This window comes from Galeopterus variegatus, unplaced genomic scaffold (genome assembly GCF_000696425.1).
Source record: "Galeopterus variegatus unplaced genomic scaffold, G_variegatus-3.0.2 Scaffold2089, whole genome shotgun sequence".
NCBI classification, from domain to species: Eukaryota; Metazoa; Chordata; class Mammalia; order Dermoptera; family Cynocephalidae; genus Galeopterus; species Galeopterus variegatus.
Genome location: NW_007728200.1, coordinates 185,408 through 210,269, shown reverse-complemented (window position 1 = coordinate 210,269; position 24,862 = coordinate 185,408). Strand labels below are relative to the sequence as shown.

The 24,862-nt window shown below is 45.5% G+C and overlaps 1 protein-coding gene across 1 annotated transcript in view; it reads left to right on the top strand.

The window, feature by feature from the left end:
* The first annotated feature begins 72 nt into the window (after window positions 1–72).
* Window positions 73–24,862, top strand: part of EPAS1 (endothelial PAS domain protein 1) — an 88,283-nt gene continuing 63,493 nt past the window's right edge. The window contains exon 1 of the mRNA XM_008580429.1: window positions 73–618. Within this exon, the coding sequence (XP_008578651.1) occupies window positions 593–618 (26 nt within the window). The 5' untranslated portion in view covers window positions 73–592. The remainder of the gene's footprint in view (window positions 619–24,862) is intronic.

The following is a 24,862-nucleotide window of genomic DNA, read 5'->3' as shown; positions in this document are numbered from 1 at the left end:
GCCGAAGCGCGCCCGCCCCAGCCCGAGCGCCCGCGCCCCTCGCGTCCTCCCCCGAGCGGGCCGCCGGAGTTTTTAAAGTGGGCCGGCAGCCACCGGAGCACGACATTCGGGAGCGCCTCGCCGCACTACGCCGTCGTCCGCCGCGCTCCCGCCCCAGCTCTCCTGAGACGGCCGTACAATCCTCGGCAGTGTCCTGAGACTGTATGGCCCCAGACTCCTTCCACTGCCCGTCGTTCGAGCCGCTTCTTTGAAAACCCAGACAAGTGCCTCCTCTTCGAAGGAAATAGGAACTTCGATTCTCTTCTCGCTGTCCTCTTTTCGCGTCTGACAGCGTCCTCCCACTCCTTTCTCCGACCCCGCCTCTGCGTGCAGGTTCCTCCCCGTCACCTTTCTCCACCCCCCGACCTGCACCTAGCCAGCCGCCCGCAAACTGCCACCTGAGTGTGCGGGGCGCTCGGGACCTGCCTGCACTTAGGACCTTTAACACCCGCCGGCCTCAGGGAGCGGACAGGGACCACAGCGAAGGCAGCGGCTGCAGCCTCCACCAGCTGGGGAGCCCAGGTGCTCGGCGTCCCAAAGGGCCACAGCGACAATGACAGCTGACAAGGAGAAAAAAAGGTAAGCGAGCGTCTGAGCTGGCGAGGGAGCTGGTCCGAAGCAATAGCCGGGCTGCGTGGGGCTGGCTCAACCGAGAGCGGTTGGGAGAGCAGTGCGGAGAGGTCTTCGAGGCCCGAGGATCGGTTCCGAGGGTTTTAAGGGGGAGAGCAGGTGCCCACTCTGGGGACGCGGAGCTGCGGCTTCGTAGTGGAGAGTTCTGTGGGTCGGAGTTGCGAATCCGCGTGTGCAGCGAGGCCGGGAGGCCGACGGAGATGGCCTTGGAGGTCGGAGGTGCTCCCGCGGTGCCTTCCAAAATCTCCTGTCCCCGCGCACCAAACTGCCACGGCCAGCACGTTGAAATGTTTGGGGGCTGATGCCCTCGACTTTCTCGGGTCTAGCATGCGGGGGCAGCATCCAAGCCTCTCTTTTCCTCCGGACCTCCAGGCTCCTTCCAAACGTGCGCCTTTGCTCGCGCTGTGCCCCAAACTTGGCAAGGGTCGGAGGCGGAGCGCGGCTCCGGGATGCGCCCCCGCGGAGGAGCCCGGACTCCTCCAAGGGCCCCCGCCGAAGCTTAGAGAACCCCCTTCCCTCGCCCCGCACTTTGACTCCGCCGGAATGGGGAGTGACCTGGATTGCCCTGCGGGGGCAGATGTCTCAGTGTGCAGGGAGGGGATGGCGACACCGGGCGCCCTCGGCAGGTCTGTCTCCTAAGAGGACTGAGAAGGGCAGCCGCGATCTGCTCGCTTGCCCTCGCGAGCCTCTCGGCACTGGATGAGAGGCAACTCCGGCCAACTCGCGCCGCCCTCCCTGCTGCTCCCGGTCCGGCCGAGCCCGGCGGTCTCCGAACGAAGGTGGAAGCGCACGGCGCGGCCGCGCGGAAATGGGTACGGCCTCCCCTCCCGCAAATGTGCGCGGCTCGCCGCCTGGCCCCTCGCTCCTCCCGTGCTGCCCCAGCGGGCTGGAGCTTCCAGCCCCGCGCTCGGCGGCAGCTTGGTAGGATTGGGTTGCAGGGGACTGGAATCGAACGCGCGGCCGGCTGAGTGGTCTGAGCCGCGGTGAGCAGCCGTGAGGTGGTGCGGCGATGGAAGGACCGTGCCGGGAAGGGAGGGGGACTGGCCCGGAGGGCTCGGTGCCCGGGTAGATTTGCTCTTGTTCCGACTTCCACTTCGGGACGTGAGCCAGAAACTGTGTGTCCTCCTGTCGAAAGCGGCGGTTCCCACCTCGGGACACCGATAAGGGTTTGATAACTGGGAGCGAATCGCGCCCGTCCTGGCCGGGCGCCCGGGCCCTTCACTCCCGGATCGCTAGGGGGAGGGGATTGAGCCCCGCTCCCCCTTCATGGCCGCAGCCCCCTCCTGTGTCACCGTCGCGCCCGCACGCCTGAGACAGGCTAGGGAGGCCTGAACTGCGGCCGGCGCGCCCCTGGGACCCTCGGAGCAGCCCGGGGGTCCTGTGTCTTTTGAGGGCAGCAGAACAAGGAAAAGACTTAGAGATTCCAACTCATTTTGTAAAACCAATCGTAATGCCAGTACTAATGACGGAACAATTAAAAAGCAGAGTTAAAGACAGCCCCTCTGCGAGTGCCGTCGACCCCGGAGCCGGCGAGGGGACTTCTTTTACAACTGCGATGCCTATTGGCGAATGTCGCAATCGCTCCGAGGTGGGGCCTGATGGTAATCTTGACACTTGTATGAAGTGCCATCTTCTCCCGCGCGCCTCAGCGCCGGGTCCTGTGCTATGATTACAGTATGTTAATGGTCGCGCGAAACTTGGGAGCAGGGGAAAAATGGTTTCGACACACCCGGCTACAGTACCTCCTTGGTTAGAGGGCTGGGAGAGGAATAGAGGGAGCGGGAACGCGAGCAGGAAGGAAACTGCGTAATTAGACCTAAAATTATTGGCGAGAGCGGCCGCTTTAAGAACCACTGCGGGGACTGCCTGCGAAACGCCTGGGAGGCCGCTCCGTGGTGGTCGCGCCAGGGTGTCCGCCCTATGGGACCTGCCTGGATTCTGTGCTGCAGAACGGCAGGGCAAACAGAGTGTCCCTCGCCATCAAGAGTCCCATGAAGGATTGTCCAATTCCTATTGGACTAATTGTTTCGAGACTCACTGTCTTTTGGCGTTTGGCTGTTTGCTGGCTTCAAGTTTCTTGAGGGACCAAGATGTAATTAAAATGTGAACCAATACATCGAAAGTTGATGTTGTCATGTAAGTGGCTGTCCCTGGCTTTCCTGGAGAGCCTCACAAGTGCAGTGTGGCACTGAGGGGGGCTCTCCACTACGATCTTGCCCACCAGATCTTAAAGATTTGTGTTTCTTTCGCTTCCGCAGAGCCATTTCTTCCCCAAAACTCAAGATGCATGGAACATTTGCAATATACCTTCTAACAATAGCCCCTTGAGAAGTGGTTAGGATTATTTTGTTCCAAGACATTCATGCGTCGATGGATATGTTAATGTTTCATAATAAAGAGTTTGCTTTATTAACGCTGCTGGCCTCGATAGACAGTACCAAAGTGCACTCTTTTGGTGATAGTGAGCCTTTTCAGTGACATCAGAGATGTCAGAAACTGAAGCTTGGTAGGATACTGCACTTTCACTCACCTTTTTCTGCGTCCATCTATCAGGTCGCATTAACCAGCCAGGGTTCCGGATTCTTGAAAGAGCTAGAAAGTGTCTGGGTGACTCATGTCCTGATAATTTCAGAGTTCCTTCTCTGGAAGAGAAAAGTGTGTGGAAGTTCTTAGGTGTGTGGGGATTGGAGAGTGCTTTATGTAAATATAAATGACATCCTTGGATAATCGGGGATCAAAGTTCAGTCCCAAAGCCAGACCCAGGTCTGAGCACCTTTCAGGAATGCTTATATTGCTTAGTTGCAGGGCAGGGCCAGCAATGGAAGGGGAATTGGAAGCATCTGAACCAGAAGTTTTCAAACTATCTCCCCCTCCCACTGCCAGCTGGACTTAGTTGTTCCTCTGCTAAAATAAAACCAAAGACCATCTTTTTTCCCCCAACTCTGAAGAGAAAAAGATTGCTGGATAGTTTTTCTCAATTTAATCATATTTTAAATAAATATTTCTTCAGTATTTGGTATCTGTTTCCATTGCATTACCAGAAATACAGGATGATACAGAATTGATATCACATTATTGGTTCAGGTGTTTAAATTTTAATTCATACAGCTTTCATGAAGTTCAAAAGAATGCTGTGGCATCAAGGTTTTTCAGCGTTGCTGATGAGGAGCTTAAAATTATTTTATAGGAAATCGTGGAAACCATCTAGTCAAATGTTTCTTTTTCTGGATAAGGAAACTGAGGCCCAGTGGGGTTAAATGACTCCTCCAGTCACAAGGAAAATTAGTGCTGGTAAGAATCAGAACCCTGGTTCGTATTTTCAATTAAGTATGTACTTTCCTATTGTTCACAAAATAGTACCCCCAGCCCTAAAATGCCTTCAGACAGTGAGAATGATTTCCAAAGGGTTAGAGTGTCACACCCTCCTCTCCAAATCACTATATCTTGTATGAAGGAGATTAGCTTTTTTAGATAATTATAAACGCCTTCAGACTGCAGTCAGAGAGATTGGTACTGGTCCCAGCATCTGTAAACTTTGGGAGGTATGAGTACACCGTTTTAGTGCTCACCCTTTAGTTAGAAAAAAATCTACTTATATAGGTAGACCTCATTAAATAAAACCAATGCAGGAGCAGATTGCTTAGTAGAGAACTTTCAAGCAGCTACTAGACTGATTCTTATACTGGGTGAGTTGGCATTTTTGAAAACCATGAGACTAAAACAGTTTAATTTACTTAGCATGTAAATCTCTGTGTGTGTGTGTGTGTGTAGGGTGATTCTCAACTTTCTAGGAATGTATTGTGTAAAGAATTTAGGAATAGAATGAGCTAATTAGATAATTCTTAGTGTTCCAGGATTTTATTAACCCAATACATTTGAAAATACTTGGTCTCATTAATTATCTCAAGATTTAAGCTTTTCCACTTTTCAAGAAATCTATTCTGTCCAGTAGTATTTGCTTTTTTATATTTTCCCCAGTTCTGTCCTATACCACCATGATAGTTTCCCTTTTCATTTTAGCCTAACAAATCTTCCCCTTTTGCTTTTAGTGCTGACGACTATCGCTGGTAGTTCATAACAGGTCGGACTTTTTTACCAATATTGTAAGGCTAGCAATGTCTGCTCCCAGTGCCCTAATACCCTTTACTCCCACCCCCTATCCCCAGTACCATGTTGCTTATTTTCATGATGAAAACTAGCTCTGATATTCACACCAAGATATGAATCAGTAAGACGACAAATGTGTTTGGAACACCTGCTCCTAATCGGGATAAAATGCTGAGGAGAAGACTAAGAAATAGGGGATGTGGTCCTTGTCTTTAAGTTGCTTAGTCTGGGGGGGGGGGGAGGACACACAAGGAAGTTTAACTGGAAATATAAGTAGCTGGCAGGTTACATGTAATTTTTCTGTAAGCATCAAATATTATGAAGCTAAAAATATGAAGCTCTGAGTAGCATTTTAGGTAGTAATCGCACAATTATTTAAGAGTACCGTGAGGCAGCAGGGGGAGTTGGTTCCTCATGTCCCTGGAATCACACCCGGTAGGTACTGACCACTAGCGTAAAGACTGGCTCTGAGGGAAGGTCAAATGGGGGAAGTCAGTGTTTGGGGGTAATTGGAGTAAAGAAAACATGGAGGGTTCGAGTATTCCCTATCATGTACTTTGACACTATAGACAGAAAGGTCTCCAAAATGGAATGTTTGCTGTTCTTTACACACATGCTTTGGGTGAGGGGCCTGGAGGGAGGAATCTGCTAGAGCTCCATGAATGAAAGGAGTAGATGTTTATGGTTTCACTGAGGATAACTGTGGAGACAGCTTGGACTCCAGGGAAGTCAAGAAGGGAGAGAGGGCTTCTTAATCAGCCTTTGTAAACAGGCTTTAGGGGGTGGTCTCTGAACCTGTAAAATTGTGTGCAAGGTATGTTTTCCTAAAGGAAGTCTCTCTAGCTCTCAACAGCCTTTCAAAGGTTCTATGATCTGTAAAAAGCAAAACCTTGCTCTTGAATGTCTGATTTGGTGGCTGCCTTTTGTTTCAGGATCTTTCTGTTCAAGTTCCAGACAATTTCTACATTTCACTGCCAGTGCCTCTCCCTGTCTTGGAGAAGGGGGAGGAGGTTGGTGTGTGCATCTAGTAAAGATTCTGTGGTGCAGTTTAACCTTACCTGTACGTGGCTGGCCTGTCTGTGCACCTCCATGTCTGCCCTCAGTAATGGAAGGAAGGGGAGCCTAGTGCCCTGTACAGGGTGAATTCTGGTGTGGCTCATTTTGTTAATGCTTCTTAAAATGGCCATGAAAATAAGTTTATCCTCACATTTTCCATCACCCTCAAAAAGTTATTTGGAGGTCCTTCTATGCACTAGGAATGTATGCATCCTTAATAGAAATTATACATGCAGTAGGACAAAACAGAAAACGAAACACTTACTCTTACTTGTGCCAGCGCTGTCCTCAGAACTTTACTCGGATTAACTCTTTTAATCCTCATAACAACCTATGAGATACGCCCTGTTATTATCCCCACTTCACTGATGGGAAAGCTGAAGTATAGAAAGGTTAACTGCCCGAGGTCATATAGGTAGCATGGGCAGAGCTGGGCTTCACCCTGGGCAAAGTGTCTCCAGAGTCTAAACTCTTAACCACTGTTCCATACCTCCTTACCTTTCCTAAGATATCTATAAAGTATTTAATACCATGCCTGACTTGTGGTGAGCACTCTATAAATGATGACTGCTTTTGTTGTTGTATCTATAATTATAATTACTTTTCTCTTCCGTGACTCATCACTTATATCAAACCTTGCAAGCAGACAGGGATTGTAGTTCTGAAGGGTGGACTCGAAACTCCTGGAATTTCTTGTTTTTCATGAGTTTTCCTCAACTCTGATAGGAGATGGTTCTCTACTGCCCCAAAAAGTTCAAAGCATTCCACCTCCCACCCTTTGCTGGTGGCAAGACTTCAATAATTACTTCAGTCTTCGGACTCCATTGTGCAGGAGAACCTGTTAGAAGCTCTTCCTCTGGGGCTTCTGAAGAACCATCTACAAATCGAGATGCACAGTATTTCCTCTGACTTGTTTGATCTTTTGAAATTGCAAGCACAGGAAGGAAAGAATGAATTGGGGGATAAAGCATAGCTATGATCGTTGCAATAATAAGATGTTGCATTTTTATGGAGCCCTTTCTCTGATGAGCCTGGAATCTTCACAGCCATCACACCATTGGCCTCTGTACTGTGAACCTAGAGGTCTTCTTGAGTTTCCCAGTGCTGTAAAACATAATTGCACTGACACCTATCATAATGGAGAGAGAAGCAAGCCATGTTAGCAGTTGTGTATCACAATACGTGTGTTGGCCATCCATGGCTATGTGCCACTAGCAACATTTGCAGTTTGCAAGTAGAGGTTGGGTGTAATTTGGTGCCAGTTGTCTGGTCCTGCTGTTGGAAGCCACAGAACTGACTTGAAACTATGAAGTCAAGAAGAGTGTAGAGGCCCTTTAAGGTCCTTGGAGCAAAAGAGACAGGTGCAGAACGGACCAGAATGTTACCTACTTCTAAGTGACCTGTTGTTTTTTTCCTAATTTCTTGAGAAATGCTGGTTTGCTTGACTATCTTTGGCTGTTTCTAGGGGCCACTTGTACATCAGAAAAACTCATATGACATCACCGCCAGAAGCTTCACATGTTCCCAGGAGGCACATTTTCCCCCCTTAACTTGGAAAGATTCTTCAGTTTTAAAGTTACAAGTAACTTCTATGCCAGATAATGATTCTGGGAAGCATATTCTTTTCTCATGTGGAAATATATTTCAGAAAGGGTGGTTTGTCAATAAGGAAAATGACCCCATTAAAAAAAAACACTTATTTGCCATGCACCCATCTGGCATTTTCTCAATTCTACAAAGCTATGGAAGTGCATTGTTAAAATTCTCTTATATGCCCCCAGTGACTTTCTGATCCTCCTGCCTCCCTACCCCCACCCCGTGGCATGATACCCTTCAATAAAAAAATCAAACCTTAGAGATAAGTGCTGGGAATCATAACAGATCAGTATTTTATTTGGTTAGGCTGTGTGATCAAACACCTGGGCAGGAATGTGATCCCCCATGCTGCACTCACGATCATGATGCTGGAGGTTAACCCCCCACTGCCACGCTGACTGCCCCCAGAACCAACAGGGTTCTTAGGAGTTACTGAACTCTGTAACAGCTTTGGTTGGCTCTTTTGGTCTCATTTTTAGCCCAAGACACCCTGATGTTGGCCTATGACTGCGGGGAGCTGGTGCTTAGCTGCGAATAAGAGGTTACATGGGCTCAGTCTGAGAAAGTTAAGAAGCTCTTATAAATCCCTTAAAATACATAAATGAAAGTATATAATTATTTCTTGGTCCTAATCATTTAAATCACTGTGCTGCATGTCTAGCCAGATGGTGTTCTCTCTTTGTCTCTTGATGTTGTATTAGTATTAACAAATACACGTTTTACTCTTGATAAAAAATTTTCATACCGTATCACCTTGTATAGGATTTGTCCTGACAGCCTGTGGGTAGGGGGCAGGGGGACGAAAGGCAACACATCACTCTCATTTTATATTTGGGAAATGGAGTTAGTGAAAGAAGCAATCCGCACTACCTGAAGTGAAACCTAGAAGCGGACCTGGGTGTCCCAGTGTGGCTAAGCCCCTGTGTACCACTTCGGGCCCCTGCTTCAAGGTAATGAGCCAGAAACACAAAGGGGTGACTCAAACTGCAGTGCTGACTATTCTCATTACTAATGAGTAATTACGGCAAATATTTACAGGCCTCCTTCCTACCTTTACGACTTCCTGTTGCTGAAGCACTTTGGAGTATTGAGAAAGATTGTCCTGGAAAATACGTCATACACAGTCGCAGGAAAGAGTGCCTTTAAGAACTCAAAAAAATCAGTTACTTGACTTTGTTTATGAATTCCATGTGGAAACAACAAAAAATGATGCTTGGGAGGGGTTATTTGAGAATCCTTTCTTCTGAATTTCAAGACAAACTTTTAAAAGTCAATTCCAGACTATCAAATATATGGGGAATTAGGACAAACAGTGTTTTTAGAGAGTGTTCTAGAAATAATAGGACTGTGCAAGTTAGTAAAGTAAAATTTTGGGTCCAAGCACAGGCTATATAATAAATGCATTTTTCTGAACATATGGCCTCCATAGTATTTTTCTGAATGAAAACAATTGTGCTTAATGGAGTAAATCAGGATATATAAAATATGCCATGTGGGGGATTCAGGGAGCTAGAAGAATATCATTCACTTTATAAACAAAAATCCTGATAATGCTAATTTCCTATGTATTTAGTTAAAAAAGTACTCCAGTGAAATTGCTTTCTCAGTAAGTTTCTGTAAGTCACTGTACCCTTGTATTTCTCTGCTATGTTTCTAAGGGTTCTCAGATGCTATTTTAGAATGGCAGCTTTCACTCCAGCACTGGCTGAGATCCACGGAGCTAATTTTGGTGCCCAGAGTGAAGGGAGAGAGAAGTCATCTACAGAGCCAAAAGGGCTTTTGGGTGCCTGGGTTTGGAGCAGCATGGTGTTACCGGACACACCACATTTCACCTTTAGAACCTTTATTTGTGGGCTTGCACAACAAATGTTTACCCAGATATTAAGATAAGGAAAGTATGAAGGTCACATTTCACTAGTGACAAGAGAGCTTCTATAAATGTAACCATATCACCGGTGCGGCTGGAGTCTTTTATACTATACTAGGGATTTAGGGGAATAATGTGGGTGGGTCATGGGAGCTGAGGCCCTTCTCAGATTTTTGGCTTTCTTGCCATCTCTCTTCTTGTCTTGGCTCAGCTGAGGTGTCCCTCCCATTTGGTGAGGCCCTTTGTTGTGGTCAAGAAGTCAGGGGAAATCCTAGTCAGAGACTGGGTGGCCCCCACTCTCTGGAGCTTTCTGGTGTTCCATGGGAATCAGTGCCGGTACATCTCCCTACTCTCTTACTGGGAAGTGCCCTCGCTGCTGAGATAGCTTTCCTAGCCTCTCAGAAGACGCTTGCCTGGTGCTGATACTGCCCTCATTTTAGACCTCCTCGGCAGGATTGCCATATCCTCGGGGCACAGAGAGTCTTCAGAGTGGGAAAGGTGTTTCTTTTGTGGATTTAGGTGTTTTTCTTAAGGATCTCCAAGGATTAGCTAGACACACTCAGAATCTGAATGGAGACATGCATGGATTCTTGGCCCAGTTTTCTTCCCAAGGGCAGCCTGTATGGCAGTAGGAGTTCACCTTGTTGACAACAGAGGACCCCACCCCACCTGTCTCGCCCCATTCACCATCACCTTGAGTTCCAAATGCACAGACCTCCTCCCTGTGCCCCAGAGGCAGCGGCACAGTATTTATTCCTGTCTCTCTTCCTGGCATCTGCATGCTTTCCCCTCTTTCCTACTTAAATAGGTCCCACTTTCCTAGTGTGAGCCCAGGCTCTCCAACTTACACGAAACCTTCCACAGTAATTCCCACACTGGCCCCTCCCCCTCCAATCGTTACCAGCTCTTAGTTATGTTTGCCAAAGAGCCTGATTACATTTCCTAGTTATCTAATGACATTTTATTTGTCATTGCCTTTCCAACAAGACTGCATGTTGCTCAAGGGCAGGGATGTCTAATTTTGTGATGTTCTTGGCATTTTTTTTGGCTCTGAAATCATGCTTAGTTTAAAAAAAAAATCATAAAATTCTTGATGTACTTGGATATCCTGCCTCTTGGGCTCTGCTTTCCCCATTCATGTAGATTAGAGCTCTTTACTCATTTCCCTTGAAAAAGAAGAAAAAATTGGGGGGAACCACAGGCAGGTCTTGTTGATACATGATTCTATGTCCAGCGCAAACACCAGGCTAGTATTATGTTGATACTTTGAGTGTGCCCTATACACTAAGGCGAGTACCAGCCAAACAACAAAGTACTCCAGCTTAATCTCAAAGTTTAAAAAGTCAAGTGGAAAAGTTATGCAAGGGGGTGCCAACTCTCATTCAGAGATCATCTTCCCTGGGAAGCCTTCCCTGACTAGCTGCACATTGTTACCCCTGTATTTATATGGTCTTCAGTCTGTATTTTATTATTTGTATCATCTTTTTACAACTTGCTTTTGAGTGTGTATCTGTCTCTGATCACCACTTAGGAGGTAAACCCTTCAGGAGAGCAGGGATCCAGTCATATTTTTTCTGTTCTTTCTTCCCAGCACCCAGAGCAGAGGTCTGTTTAAGTACCCAGTAATTATCTAGACAGTAATTCTATCTATGCCAGGAACTTTGGGAGCTTAGTGTGGAGGATTGGAAGCACAGGAAGAAACTTTGCTCAGATCAACTCAACCCCCTCATGTAGTGAGGGATGCTGGCATCATCACTGTGTGTATGTTACCTACCAAATTCAGGTGCAGTGCTACACAGTGAAGTTACAAAGAGGCATTAGAATGACTTTGCCCTCAGGGTCTCCTAAAATGGCTTGTTTAAAACGATGTAAAATAAAATGGCTTATGTTAATGGATGTCCTGGCTCCATCTGTAGGATGTTGCTATCTTGTTAGGAAGTCAAAAGTAGCTCAGATAAAACACTGGGCAAACAGTGGAAGATTGATAGTAATTAAGTGAGGGTGAATAAGGATAAAAAGATCTTGTGTGTGGCGAATAGTTAGAGAGGAAGTGATTAGCTTCTGTTAGAGGGAGGTTTAATGGAAGAGCATTAATGTCTAGGTCTTGAAGATTGGGTAGAATTTGGATAGGCAGATGGGCATGGGACTTTGCAGTGGAAGTGAACAGTGAGAATAAAATGAGGGGCAGGGATGAGCGGGGTGTGCAGGCCACAGCTGGTGAGCCAGCTCCTTCAGAGCCGAATCTGGAGCTCTGTGAACAGATGGGAGATGAGGGCCAGGCCTGGGCTGGCGTTGGGAAGTTTAGGGACAGGCCTCTCTGAGTCATGTTGTGATGGAATCTTTGGACTGCCTTGGGGCCCTGGAAGCAGTGAGTGCATGCCTCTTTGGGGACATGAGGAGCTTCTCGGGGCACCTCCATTACCCCTCCAACCAGGAGCCTGGCTCTAGGGTGAGCACCAAGGGGTGGTTGGAGGAGGCTCTGGTTGTCCTCCATAATTAGACCTCAAAAGCCCCTGTATCCCTTAGGAAATCAGTCATCTGTGGATGTGCTTGGATTGCTCTGGTACATATTTCTTCTTGGCTTTTACCACCCCTCAGGGTAATAAATGCCATCTATGAGCCCTCCCAGTGTACAGAGTGGGAGCTGGAAGGGGACAGTTTGCCATATCCTAATGCAGCAGCAACACTCCTCTCCATATTCTCATCTGATGATAAAGCCTTTGTCCCCTTGATGATTTCATAAGGGTTTTCTCATTCCAGATTCTAGGTTTTTGAGTCTGATCATTATGGAAAGATAGGACCATCCCTTCAACAAACCACTATTTGTGGGGAGGAAGAGTTAAATCCAAGTCAGACCATCCCTTTTGTCAATTTCTACTGATAACTGTCATTGCATGCCCTATACGGAGCTCTGACCAAGCTGTTCCTTGACCCTCTTCTTTCCTGTTATGCAGCCTCACCATTCCCTAGCCCTGATGTTCTTCTGCTGTTACTGCCAGAAGAAGAAGAAGAAAGGAGGCATCTTTCTGGAGTCACCTGGGTAGGGCAGCTGGGGCTTTTTCTCTCCCTCAACAGCTGTAACCTTTCTTCTGAAGGAGTTTAGAAGCACTTAAGGTCACAGCTAAACATTGTGGGCCGGGTGTTGGCCAGAGATCCCAAGTCACTGGAGAAGATCCCACTCCAGGGACCAGCAGAGGCTAGTGAGTCTCATCCAACACACTTTAGCTCACCCTGCCTTCTAGGGAGGCTAAAGCTCCTGAAACCTCTTGGCTTGGAATTTAGCCTCATAATGACAACTGCATGTCTCTTCTTTTTCTATCCCTCCAGTAATCAGTACGTGGTTGTAGAACTGGGAAACTGCCACCCAGCCCAGGCAAGACTGGTGGTTCAGTGGTTCACTCAGCAATCATTTGATTGCCTGCTCTACACAGGCTGCTGAGCATTGGGCCTGAGCCCAGGGAAGGGCCCTCTGGAACCAGGTGGAAAGAAGCCTCCTCATATGGGACTGTTGGAATCAGGAAGGGACTGCTGAAGCCAGAGAGCTTCGGAGCACAGTGCAGCCCAGCCCAAGGGGCTGTTGGGGCCATGGACATTCCCTGGGAAGCTGCCTCAGGGACACCCTAAGAAGCCCCATAGGCCAGAAAGTAGTGTTTACCCAAGTCTTGCCTTGGCTGGAAGTTTGACGTTAGCTTCTACCTTCTCATGGTTCCTGGTAGGCCTCAGGAAGGAAAAGGAAGGCAACTGGATATCTGTTAAGGTGTGAAACCTGCAAATGTATCCTTTGTGTTCCTTTGTGTTCATTTTCTTTTCTCTTCCCTCCCAAAGTAAAAAGTCCTTTTAAAAAATTCCAACTTTGCCTCTACTGAACTCCTGATAAGCTCTTTTCCCCACCTTGGTTAATGAGATGATGGGACCAGGGCACACCTGAAGGTGGTTTGGTCAGTGTGGCTGCTGGCCAGCTCAAGGCCATTGGAAATCCCAGTGACCAGAGAACCCAGGCAGAAAGAAGTCCAAGGTAACTATAAGCATTGATTCCTTCTTTTTGAGCCATCTCTTTTGAGCACATTTGAAACCATTTTCCATACCCAGGTTGACATAAGCCTTGTGATTCTGGGCCACCTCTGTGATTGTGTGGGTCCAAATATTACAAGGGTAATGGCAACAGCCTAATTTTTCTTGAGTTAGATCTTCAGGGCCAAGGCAGAGTACATGTTTATTTTGGAGAGGGACAAACTTTCACCCACTTGAATTCCTTTGCTCCAAAATTAGTGTTGGAATGACCACAAGGGCTCTATGTTTCTTAGCTTTTGTCTTGGCAAACAGATTGTAAATGCTCCTTAGGGCTCCCTTCTCTTCTTTAGTGTCCCTGTCAAAGCCTGCCTCCACATGAGATTCAGAGGAGTCCTCAAAAGTTTCTAGGAGTTTGAAAAACTGTTCTAGATCTTTCTCTGACTTGTGTGACCTGGGACAGGTAATTTAACCTCTCTGCATGTTTCCCTTTCCTAAATGGGGTTTAGACACACTTGCTGATTTCTCAGAGTGCTATTATGAGATTGAAACAAGTAAGAGTTTCAATAAAACAAAAGATATTATATTTAAACAATTGCTTCTGCAACCATTATCTCAATAGAAAGAACTTTGAAAAGTATAAAGTGCAGACTTTCAACGCATCATTAATAATAAGCACAGCAATATAATCATTAGGTACATAATTACCTTGAAGCGATTTGACTGCATTTGGAAGGGAGCCTTAGGAAAATCTAAAAGGAAAAGCAGATTCTTGTTCTCAGGCCTTTAAATTTCCCTCCTGGCTGGGTTTTTCAGGATTATGAGCTCTTGCCAGTAAGTTTTAGGATATGAGTTATATTTTTGCCCATACCCTGAGATATGAAGAAATTTGATAACGCCAAGAGACCGAGGAAACTTCCAGGACTCCTGATGAATGGTGTGACCTCAGATATGCTCCTTTCATGTCTGGCCTGCCTCCCACCCCCCACCACCTGTGGAGATGGAGAGGGTTCATGCCAGCTGCAACCCAGTCAAGAATGGGAATTTGCCTTCCGTTTTGCACATCCAAATCTCTAGACCAAAAGGGGGACTATATCTGCACCGTATCAGCTTGGGTCCTACTTGTTGCTTTGCCTCTTATGAGCAGAACCTAACTGTGAACTACTAAAGAGAGTAAGCAACTTGCCCAAGGTCTTTAAGAGGTCAGACAGCCCATTGGAAGATCTAAAACAGAGGTGAATATTGACACCTAGAAGATGCCTTGGCCTCCTGGAATCCCAAGAAGTGGGAAAGAGGCTTTTGGTGCAAAAGCCTGGCTCTGCTGCCCACAGATTGTGACGCTTGGCAGGTCGCTCAGCGCTGACTTTAGGTGCGTCATCTGTCCCATATCTGGTACCTCTTCTGCCTAAGTAGGCTCTTCCCTCAGCCCCACTCATGGGGTTGGCCTTCAGGTCTTGGCTTCAATATCACCTCTTCAGGGGAGCCTTTTCTACCCTCCTTGTGTTAACTTCCATGGCTGTGCTTTTTCTTTTTAACACTTCCCATATGTTGTAATGTATTTGTTTGCTTATTATTTGTCACCTCTCTGTGAAGGCAGAGACTGTGGGTGACTTGCTTACCACCATATCCTCAGTGTTTAGGGCAGTGCCTGGCACATACTATGTTCTTGAATATTTGTTAAGTGAAATAATTAATCCAGGGTTGCGGGGTCATTGTCCTAAACGTTATCATTCCCTGTATTTGTTCAGTGCCAAATTTTTCTCCGAAGCTCTAGAAGTAGACTAAAGCAGTTGTCATTTTCACCATATAGATGAGGCAACTGAGGCACAGAAACACGGTCACGAAGCCAGAGAATGGCAGCGCCTACGGGAACAGCTCCCAGCCCCAGACTCTTTCCACAGACCCATGCTGTCTCTCTTGGCACCTTATTTTTCTGTCGTGGTGATGTTATTGTTTGTCTTATTTGGCAATGTTTACACCGGAGGAGTAGGGGCCATTGTGTATTGATGGCGTCTGGAAATACACAGCCAAGTCCCAGGAGAGTGCCACTGTTGGTTCTTACCACAATTAGCAATTGTCAGGCCAGGGGCAGCAATTGGGTGGGTGCCGTTCCCTCTGTGGCCAGTTGTGCATGCTGAAACACCACTGCCTGCCCCTCCACAGAGGAAAGGGGAGTGGGCATCCTAGGACCCCTTCTCTGCCCAGCCCTGGCCATCTCTCCGCTCACATCTAGGCCCTTCCTGCTTGGGAAAATGTACTGCTTGTGTGTCTACTGGGATTCCTGTGGCCTGGTAGACAGGAAGGATGAGTGCTGACCAGCTGTACGACCTCTCTGGTCCTCAGTTTCTCCATCTCCAAAATGGAGTAATAGAGGCAAACCAGGCAAAATAGGCCCAGAGAACCCTTCTAGGGTACCAGCTCCATTGTAAAGTGACTTTTGAGTGGAGTCTGGTTCTGACTTCTGTTTCCAGGAGCTCCCTTAGGGAAGGGAGATGGGAGGTTAAAGAGGATCCATGTGGGTTTGGAGGAAGCATCTCCAATTCCCTGGAACTCCCTGCTCTCCAAGAGGAGGTTCTGTTAGAGTGGAGGGGAGCAGAGACTTAGAAGTTGCTGTTGGGTGTGGCCCAACCCACTTCCACGACAGCAGCAGGAAAGAAGTGGCAGAAGGTGTGTTTCCCAGTGGTTACTACAAGAAGGAACAGCTGGGTTAGCAGGAAGGGCATTGTATCTATCTCCTGATTCCAGGGAAGGAGGAGGCAGGCTGCTGAGGGGAGTGAGAGCTCTTTGAATAAGGAGATACTGCAGCTGTCGTGGACTCCCTCTGAGCCTCAGTTTCCCCATCTGTCAGGGGGCTGCTGTCATCTCTGCCCTGCCAGTTGGATTGGGGCTTTGAAAATATAAACTACTGCAAAAGAAGGGGTTATTACTACTATGATTGAGAGATGTGTGTGTGTGTGTATATATATATGTATATGTGTGTGTATATATATATATATATATATATATATATATGCGTGTGTGTGTGTATATATATATATATGAGAACATATCTGGGATGCTTATGACGTGAGATGATTGACACAAGCAACCTGGAAGTATGGTGTCCTTCAAACTGGAGCAATGAGAAAGAGGATTGAACAAGAAAGCTGGTGGCGGTGAGAGGAACAGGCTTGAAAATTACTGAATGAAGTCATGTTGTATAGGGAGGGGGAGGGGTGGCGCACTGTAGGACAAAGGTGAGTCATGGTGCATAAGTGTTGGGGAGTCACCTTGAACTTGGGCCAAAAGTAGAAATATTGGGACTTGAGTTTATCTGCCTCACATCAGGTACATCAAGTTCTGGATGGCTGCCCACTGGCCAGAGACATGAGGTGGAGGCTCTCCTTTGCCGCCCTGGGAAGGCTTTCTGCTGGCTTCAGCCCCGCTGAGCAAAGTCCGCTTGTTCACTGCAGTTCACACAGACTCCTTGCCAGGCCTGCCCAGAATCCTGTCTCCTCTGACTTCCTGTGCTCTTGCATAATATTTCCTTGCTTCTTGAATGGCTGGCCCCAGTGCGGGGGCAGCTCGCTGACGCTGCTGGATGGAGGGCAGGATGTGGAGGGAGGACAGGGAACGTCACCCAGGGGTGCTCTGAGCCCTGAGGGTGGAGGGCAGGAGGGGCAGGGTGCCTCAAATTGTTTGGTGGAAGATTTTAGCACCATGGGACTCAGGGAGTTCCTGAGAGCACGTGTACACACCCCCATTTCCATGAGTTGTCTCTCTATAAAATTGATTTTAAAGTAGCTAAGTTGTTTTCTTCTGATTATAAAAAGTATACATATTCCTTGTAAAAAGTACAAGAAGGCATCGAGATAAAAATAAAAATCACCCAAATTCCACCACCCAGAGATAATCACTGTTAACACTTTGGTGAACATACTTTCTTCTATGTTATTAGTACCATGTTAAATGCTGTTGTGAAAATGCATTTTCCATGCAGCAGTATATCAGAACTACCTCTTGCTATCAAGATGTATTGATTTAATAAATAGCTGTATTAAATTCCACTTAGAGATGTATCATAATGAAACCCCTATTCTTTCTCATGTCCAGGCTCAGAAAACAAGCTATAACCAGCCCAAAGATTATTTTGAAACATAGGAGAGCAGTATCTCTCCTATGTTTCTGACCAGTGTGTTAGCTCTGGTGTCCCAGAAATAACCACAAAATAAAAGGTTATGTGCCCATGGAGGCCTTTCTGTAGGCTTAGAATAATTCACATGATTACATAGGAAGAGGCTGCAGTGATGACAGCTCCCAGGGCTGGGCCAGATCTCACTCTGGGTACAATGATCTCCCAGTGTGGCCCATGTGTGCTTAGAACAAGGAGCCACTAGCTGGTAGAACGAGTTTTTCCTCAGTGGCGTTCCTGTGACCAAGATTTCAAATAAGTCCCATTTTAAATTTTAATTGGTTATTGCTCTCCTGAAATTTTGTGACACAATCCACATTTTTCAAAAGCACCCTTTCTTCTTCATACAGTAGTGTTTTCATGATATTGAAAATTTTAAAGCATATGTAGTATTATTCAGATTTGCTTACTGTTAGATTATCCAACAAACCAACAGTTTAGCTGAAATAGATGCTATTAATACAGTGTTTCTATCTCATCCCTGAAAGTTGTATATTCTTAAGGGTTGTGATTTGCTTTTTCTCTTAGATTGCTGAATGTGGATGGATGTGGCGTAGGTTTACAGCAAACTGATGTGATTTCTGTTCATTTTGGAGCCAGGTGTTTACAGTATTTGCATGTTTCCTTTGATTCATTTTTAAACTGGATTGAATATTTCTTTGATTTAATCAGAAGTTTTAGTATGAGGCAGAGGATAATTGCTTGTGGTTGGGAATTGCTTGTTACATTTACTTTTGAGTCAAGACAAATTGTTTCCTAAAGCTTTCTGTTTTAGACTTTCCATCTAAATCAAAAAGCACAATAATGCCAGTCAGTTTAAATACATTTATTTAAAGGCTCTCAGGCATCTTTTAAAACAAAAATTTGCAACAAAATTTGGCAATAGTAGAATCCAAAGATTTTACCTCATTTTGTTTATAGTTGCCTGCTCTCTGGGCAAATGATTTATTACAACTTGCATAATTATAGTCTCTCCTTCAGTTTATTCACCCTGAACTCCTTTTTGTAGAATTACTGGCCAGACTGCTATTGCATCAAATTCCTTGACTCTGTATTCCTGAGAAATGAAGATGGGAATAAGAGTTAGAAGAAATAACAATCTTTGTCTGCTTTACAAAGTTTTCAGTGTGTAGAAATTTAGTAAGTTGATTTTTTAATTGCTCCCTTACTCGGCCATTACCTGATTTTGGTGGGGTCCTTGCCATGGGTACACATTTGGGAAGTGGAGAGGGGCAAGGCTGAATTGGTCCTCAGAATTATGAAGCAGGACTTTGTTGAAATTGATACTTCTGCACAATGAACATGGAGCAGCTGTTGGCATGGCAACTCCTACGTGGAGAAGTGCACGCTGCTTGCAGATGACTTTTGCAGTACTCAGTGTTAATTTGATAAATGGCTTTTTTAATAGTAGTTTGTGGGCTAATGGAAAGGTCGAAGCAAACCTTCATTAGCAGAAAGGAAGATGGGGATTTTGAAGCCACTGGGTGAACACTCTAGAGCACCGCAGCCAAATCTCCATTTTCAGCTGTGCATCTCTTTTTCACAGCAGATATGCTTGGAGTATGGCAAGTTAAATTAAAGAGGATGTACCTGCCATTATCATTTTAGATTTCAAGCATGGGAAGGTTTCGGTGTCCTTTTTATTCAAGACATTTACTTTGTGTGGGAGTTTAGTTTAAAAGGACTGTAGAATGTTTGCACTGTGTTGTCTTTTTCCTTTGGTGGTGGGGTTAAGGTGGTTAACTACTCTTTTTTTACTGCTGTGTTAAAACATACATAATATAAAACTGATCATTTTAACTATTGTTAAGTGTACGACTCAATGGCATTAAGTCCATTCACATCATTACGCTACCATCACTGCTATCCCTTTCAAGAACTTTTTTGTCATCCCAAAGTGAAACTCTGTACCCGTTAAACAGTAACTCCTCATTTCTCTCCTAACCCCGCCAGCCCCTGGTAACCACCATTCTACTTTCTCTATGAATTTGGCTAAGTGCCTCATGTGAATGGAAATGCAAAATATTTATCCTTTTGTGTCTGTCTTGTTTCACTTAGCATAATGCTTTCACGGTTCCTCCATGTTGTAGCATGTATCAAAATTTGGTTCCTTTTTAAGGCTAAATAATATTCTATTGCACGTATATACCACAATTTCTTTATCCACTCTTCCATCAATGAACATTTGGGTTGTTTCCACCTTTGGCTGTTGTGAATAATGCTGTTATGAACAAGGTGTACAAATGTCTGTTTGAGTCTCTGCTTTCAGTTATTTTGGGTATATATACCTAGAAGAAGAATTGCTGGATCACATGGTAATTCTGTGTTTAAATTTTTGAGGAACTGCTGCTGCACCATTTTATATTCCCACCAGCAGTGCACAAAGGTTTCAGATTGTCCACATCCTGGCCAACACTTGTTATTTTCTGTTTTTTAGGTAATAGCCATCCTAGTGAACATGAAGTGGTATCTCATTGTGGTTCTGATTTGCATTTCCCTAATGATTAGTGATTTATTTGTCTTTATAAACATATTTTCCCACCCCCCAACACACACACACCTGCGAGGGAATGGAAATCACTGCTGCTTTGTTCATACCTGTGAGGCAAATGAGAATACCAATGTAATGATATTTGTGGGAGTGAAAGGTGTTAGGGAAGGAGGGAGGCACCATATGATTGTTATACACAAAAAAGGCACGTTGATAGACCTGTTTTCAAAGTTTGTACTGTGGAGCAGGTGTAACTATTTTAAATACAGGCCTTTGAGATTTAAGTAACTGAAACTCTTCTGAATGAGATTTAACTAAGGCAAGCTGGCTGTGGGCTAGTTCGACCCTATATTATCCTTTCTGATTGAGAGTGACGTGTAGGCATACAGATCTCTCTTCCCTGAAAATAACCATTGTTGTCATCAACTACAGAAGCCTGAGCCCATTTTCTTTCCTCTTCTTGGAGAGGAAATCACCCAGACACCTTGCCAAGCATCTGCTTAGGTCTTTGTGCTGACCCACTATAATTTCCTTCACCTGAAACAGTATACAAACTCCTCTGCCACCCCATTAGGTACTTATGTTGGCAGCTTGTATTCTGGCAAGAAAGGAAAAGAAGTTAGAATTTACTGAGCACCTCTTGTAAGCCTGGCACTTTGCTAGTCACTATGTAGCAAATGGAAAACGTGACTTCTGTCTTTATAAGTACTACAGGACTTATTTAATATGTGACTCTTTACAACACAGGTTCCAGACTTTAGCATGCATCAGAACCAGCTGGGGGTTAAAGATCACATTGCTGGGCTTCATCCCCAGACTTTCTCAATCAGTAGATCTGGGGTGGGGCTTGAGAATTTGCATTTCTAACAAGTTCCCAAGTGATGCCTATACTGCTGGACCACACTTTGAGAACTATTGCTTTCCATTAACCCTGTGAAATAGGTATGATTTCCACTTAGAGGTGGGGAGCTGAGATGTGGAGAGGCCAAATGACTTGCCTCAGGTCAGGATTTGAAGCTTAGGGGCCTCCCTCCAATGCTTCTGCAATTTCCTTTACATCCAGGAATGGCAGATGCATAGCACCTTTGCTTCCCTCACCTAGTCCACCCCTAGGACAGGCAATATTAATCAATCACAGTACATCTGAGCCCACAGGTGGCCTTGGAATCCCTCACACACTGCTCCTGACAGCCACTCCTACCCATTAGTGGGAGCTGAAGTTTGCTATGCTCGTACCAACCTATATAGCCTCTTTAAAATGGAGACATCACCAAGAAATGAATCTGTTAATGGCTAAAAAGAGACCTTGCCTAAGCTCCAGTCTAGTCTTCTCAGGACAGAAGTGTTTGGTGGATTGGGAGCTGTGAGAAGCACAGCATTCCCAACTTGTGCTGGGACCTCATGGGTCATATATAGGGTCTTTATTGAGCACCCAGATGACACAGGGCCTTTACCCTTAAAAAGTTTAAAATCTAGATGAGGTTAATAAGGAGATTTTTTTTAAAGCTGCCATATTTTGTCTAATTCGTATCTGCTACACTGTGTTATAAAATTTAGTTATTCCATTATTTGGCAGTAAGTTCAGTGGCGGATATAAAATTGGGCTCAATAAATACTTGTTATGAAAGGTAAACATAAAGTAGGTGCTGGAGGCAACTGTGTCTGCACTTGATGAGGACTTTTAACAAGTGAACAGGAGAAATAAACAAGGTTGAATGGGGGACACTTGAATTTACATAGCATCTCTGAGTCCCAAAGTCATCCACAGATTTATATCTTTTCTGTGTTCTAATGAAATGAGAGATTGGTAGAAAACTAAGCAAACTGATCAAAAGAATACTTTTTTTTTCCCTCTAAAAATTGTGAATTGTATCAGTTTTGCAAAGATCAAAGGTCTTCTAATCTATGTATGTGACTGATCAGAGGAAACTGACTATATCGGGTGTGATTCTCCTGTCTTCTGAGATAACTCACCGCTACCTTTCGCATGTTTCTGCCAGCGCACACAGTGTCTAGCCCTCATCACCACCAACAACAAATCTTTAGTCTATGGCTATTATGTGTACAAGGCGACCTCTTGTCTCATTTGCTCTTTGTAAGCAGCTTAAGGGCAAGGGCAGGATGAATAATGTTTTTATATTAAATGTGTTCAGCTTCCTATACTACTTACTACTTAGTGTAGTAGATGCTCAATAAATGTCCATTATCTGAAAATACAAACCTTATTTATGAAAATACAAAGCGTAGGTGTGGGTCAGAGATAGGGAAAGGTAACCCCGAGAACAGACTGGTCAAGGGCTGTCTCTGGCCAAACCGGGACACAGTACAGGGAACATTTATGTCCCACTTTGGCTGTGATGTGCCCCATGGTGGGCAAGACTGGGGCAGGCTGGTTAGAATGAGAAATGGTCATCCTTGGGCAGCTCCTGGATGCCAAGGTTTTTCCGCAATAAGTTTTAAAGCCATGTATTAAAAGCAGTTACGTAAGTGGGAAACTAACTGCACCTTATAAAAGGCTTAAACAGGAGAGGCAGAATCCTCCGTTTGGAGCTGTTTTATTAAATGTCAAGGGTAGAGAAATCCAAAACTGGTTAATGTTTCTGCTCTGCACTGAAAACAGACTGGGTCAGAGCCAGCCTCTCAGCCTGCCGGAGACTTACCTCTGGCCCACATAGCCTGGGGACAGGCTTTTGCTGTACTATTAGATTGGGCAGTTCCCCATTGACAGAGAGGCCGTTTAGTATTTAGGTATGTCCTGTAGCTCTTTTAACATTGAAAGAGAAGAAAAAAGGTCCAGTTTATCTTTAGGGTGGCTGACCTTCCAGAATGGAGAAAGAGAATCCCCTAAGGACAGGCCCCTGGGAGGAGCTCCCTTCCCCACCTAAAAGCACAGGGAGGAAGACTCCCTCTGACCTGTTTGACCCAGTGCTGTCCAGTAGGCAGTGTTCTAGATGTTCTAGGTCAGAGTTGTAGCTAACAGGGGTTTATAAAACCGTTACTGTGTTACATTAGAATATTAATGACCTTTGGAGTTTTTTAGACAGTTACTTTTGGGGGAGAGCTGTTTCGCCCTGCCCACTGGAGTTGGAGGAGGAGCATGCAAAACAACATAAAGAAAAATTCTGCTGATGTGGGTGTTTCCTTGGGGCTGAGGAACTGGGAGAGGCACCCAGGGTGTGTTTTATTCATGGTAAAAGCTCTAAAGCCTCAGTGTGAAGAATGTCCTGTAGGCAGGTGAAGAAGGATGGCATGACTCACGCTGGTGGTGACCTCCTTGTAGTTCAGCTGAGAATCCAGGCGAATCAGATCAGTAGAGGGTAATTGCATGGTAACTAGTCACCCTTTCCATTCTCCTGCTCAGCAGAATTCTGGCCTCGGTGCCAGTGATGTCAGGCAGGTGTTGGAGGATGAGTTCCATAACCATTTTCTCTGTCCCTGCCAACTGTTACAGAAAAACTCCACCAGGATATGTGCCCTCACTTTTAGTATGTCTTATCCATAGCTGCTGCATGGGTAGAAAATTTGGCAAAAAAAAAAATTGATATTCTATTATCATGATGATTTTCAGAATTCATGTTAAGGCTTTTTATTTTTAAAACAAGGACACAGATATAGAGGAAACAGAAAACCACTCTCTACAGGTTAGTGAAAGCCCCTCACCTTCCCTCCATTTAGATCCTGAAGAGAGAAAATAGCTGAGCTGTAGAGATTACTTCCTGCAAAGAGAACTAATTATGGGGCCCAGTTATTCCTTGTAAGGGGCAGCCTTGGAATAGCACGGGTGCTATTTTGAATATTTGAGAAAAGAGTGACATTCAGTGTGAAATGGAAATGATTCTGTGCTACTGGGATTGGGGCAGTTCCATTCAGGCATCACTTGCCCCTGGGGATAGCCCACTTTCCTCTCCTGTATGGATTTGGGAAACACTTGAATCTTATAGTTGTTGTTGACTCTCTCATCAGCAGAGAACCAACTTATGCTCCTGGCAGAAGCCAGAGAAGTAGGGAATCTGCTTTTCTCTTTAAGCATCCAGTCCCAGCTGCCTAATATCAAGGGAACTAAGACTTCCTGGAGTGGCTTAACTTAAGTATAGGGGCCATGACGTCTTCTGTACAGAGTGAAAGAATATGGGTATAAAAACCATGATTGGACACAGAAAGGAGTGGCTAGATCACCTGCCTGGGAGATGAGCCTCCCATGTGACTTCATGGTTGTGCAAGAATTGGGCAACATTTGGCCGGGGTGGAGAGGCCTTGGCAAAGGCATTTGCTCTCCTAATAGATCCCTATCTCCAACATGGGGAAAAACAAGCATTAAAAGTTGTGCACGGCATGTTAGGAGGAAGAAATTGATTGCTTTATGCTGTGGTCTGAATGTGTCCACCAATTTCATGTGTTGGAAACTTAATCCCCAAATTCATATGTTGGTTGGATGTGGAGACTTTGGGAGGTAATTAGAATTAGATAAGGTCATCAGGGTAGGGACCCCATGGTGGGACTGGTGGCTTTATAAAAAGAAGAAGAGGGACCTGAGCTGATACGCTGTTGTCTTCTCACCATGTGATGCGCTTTGCCATGTTATGTTACAGCAAGAAGGCCCTCACCAGATGCCATACTATGCTCTTGAACTTCCCAGCCTTCTACACTATGAACTAAATAAACTTGTTTTCTTTATAAATTACCCAGTCTGTGGTATTCTGTTATAGCAACAGAAAATGGACTAAGACACCTTACTAGCTTACTCACTAAGCACCCATTGTAGAGAGGGCACTGGGCTGAAGGCCCCAGAGAATCAAAGGAGACACCTTTTTTTCTGCCCATAGGAGCTGTAATCTAGTGGCCAGGTAGGGGTAGGACAAGCATACATGTGATCACAGTCAAGGCAGGAGATAGTAAA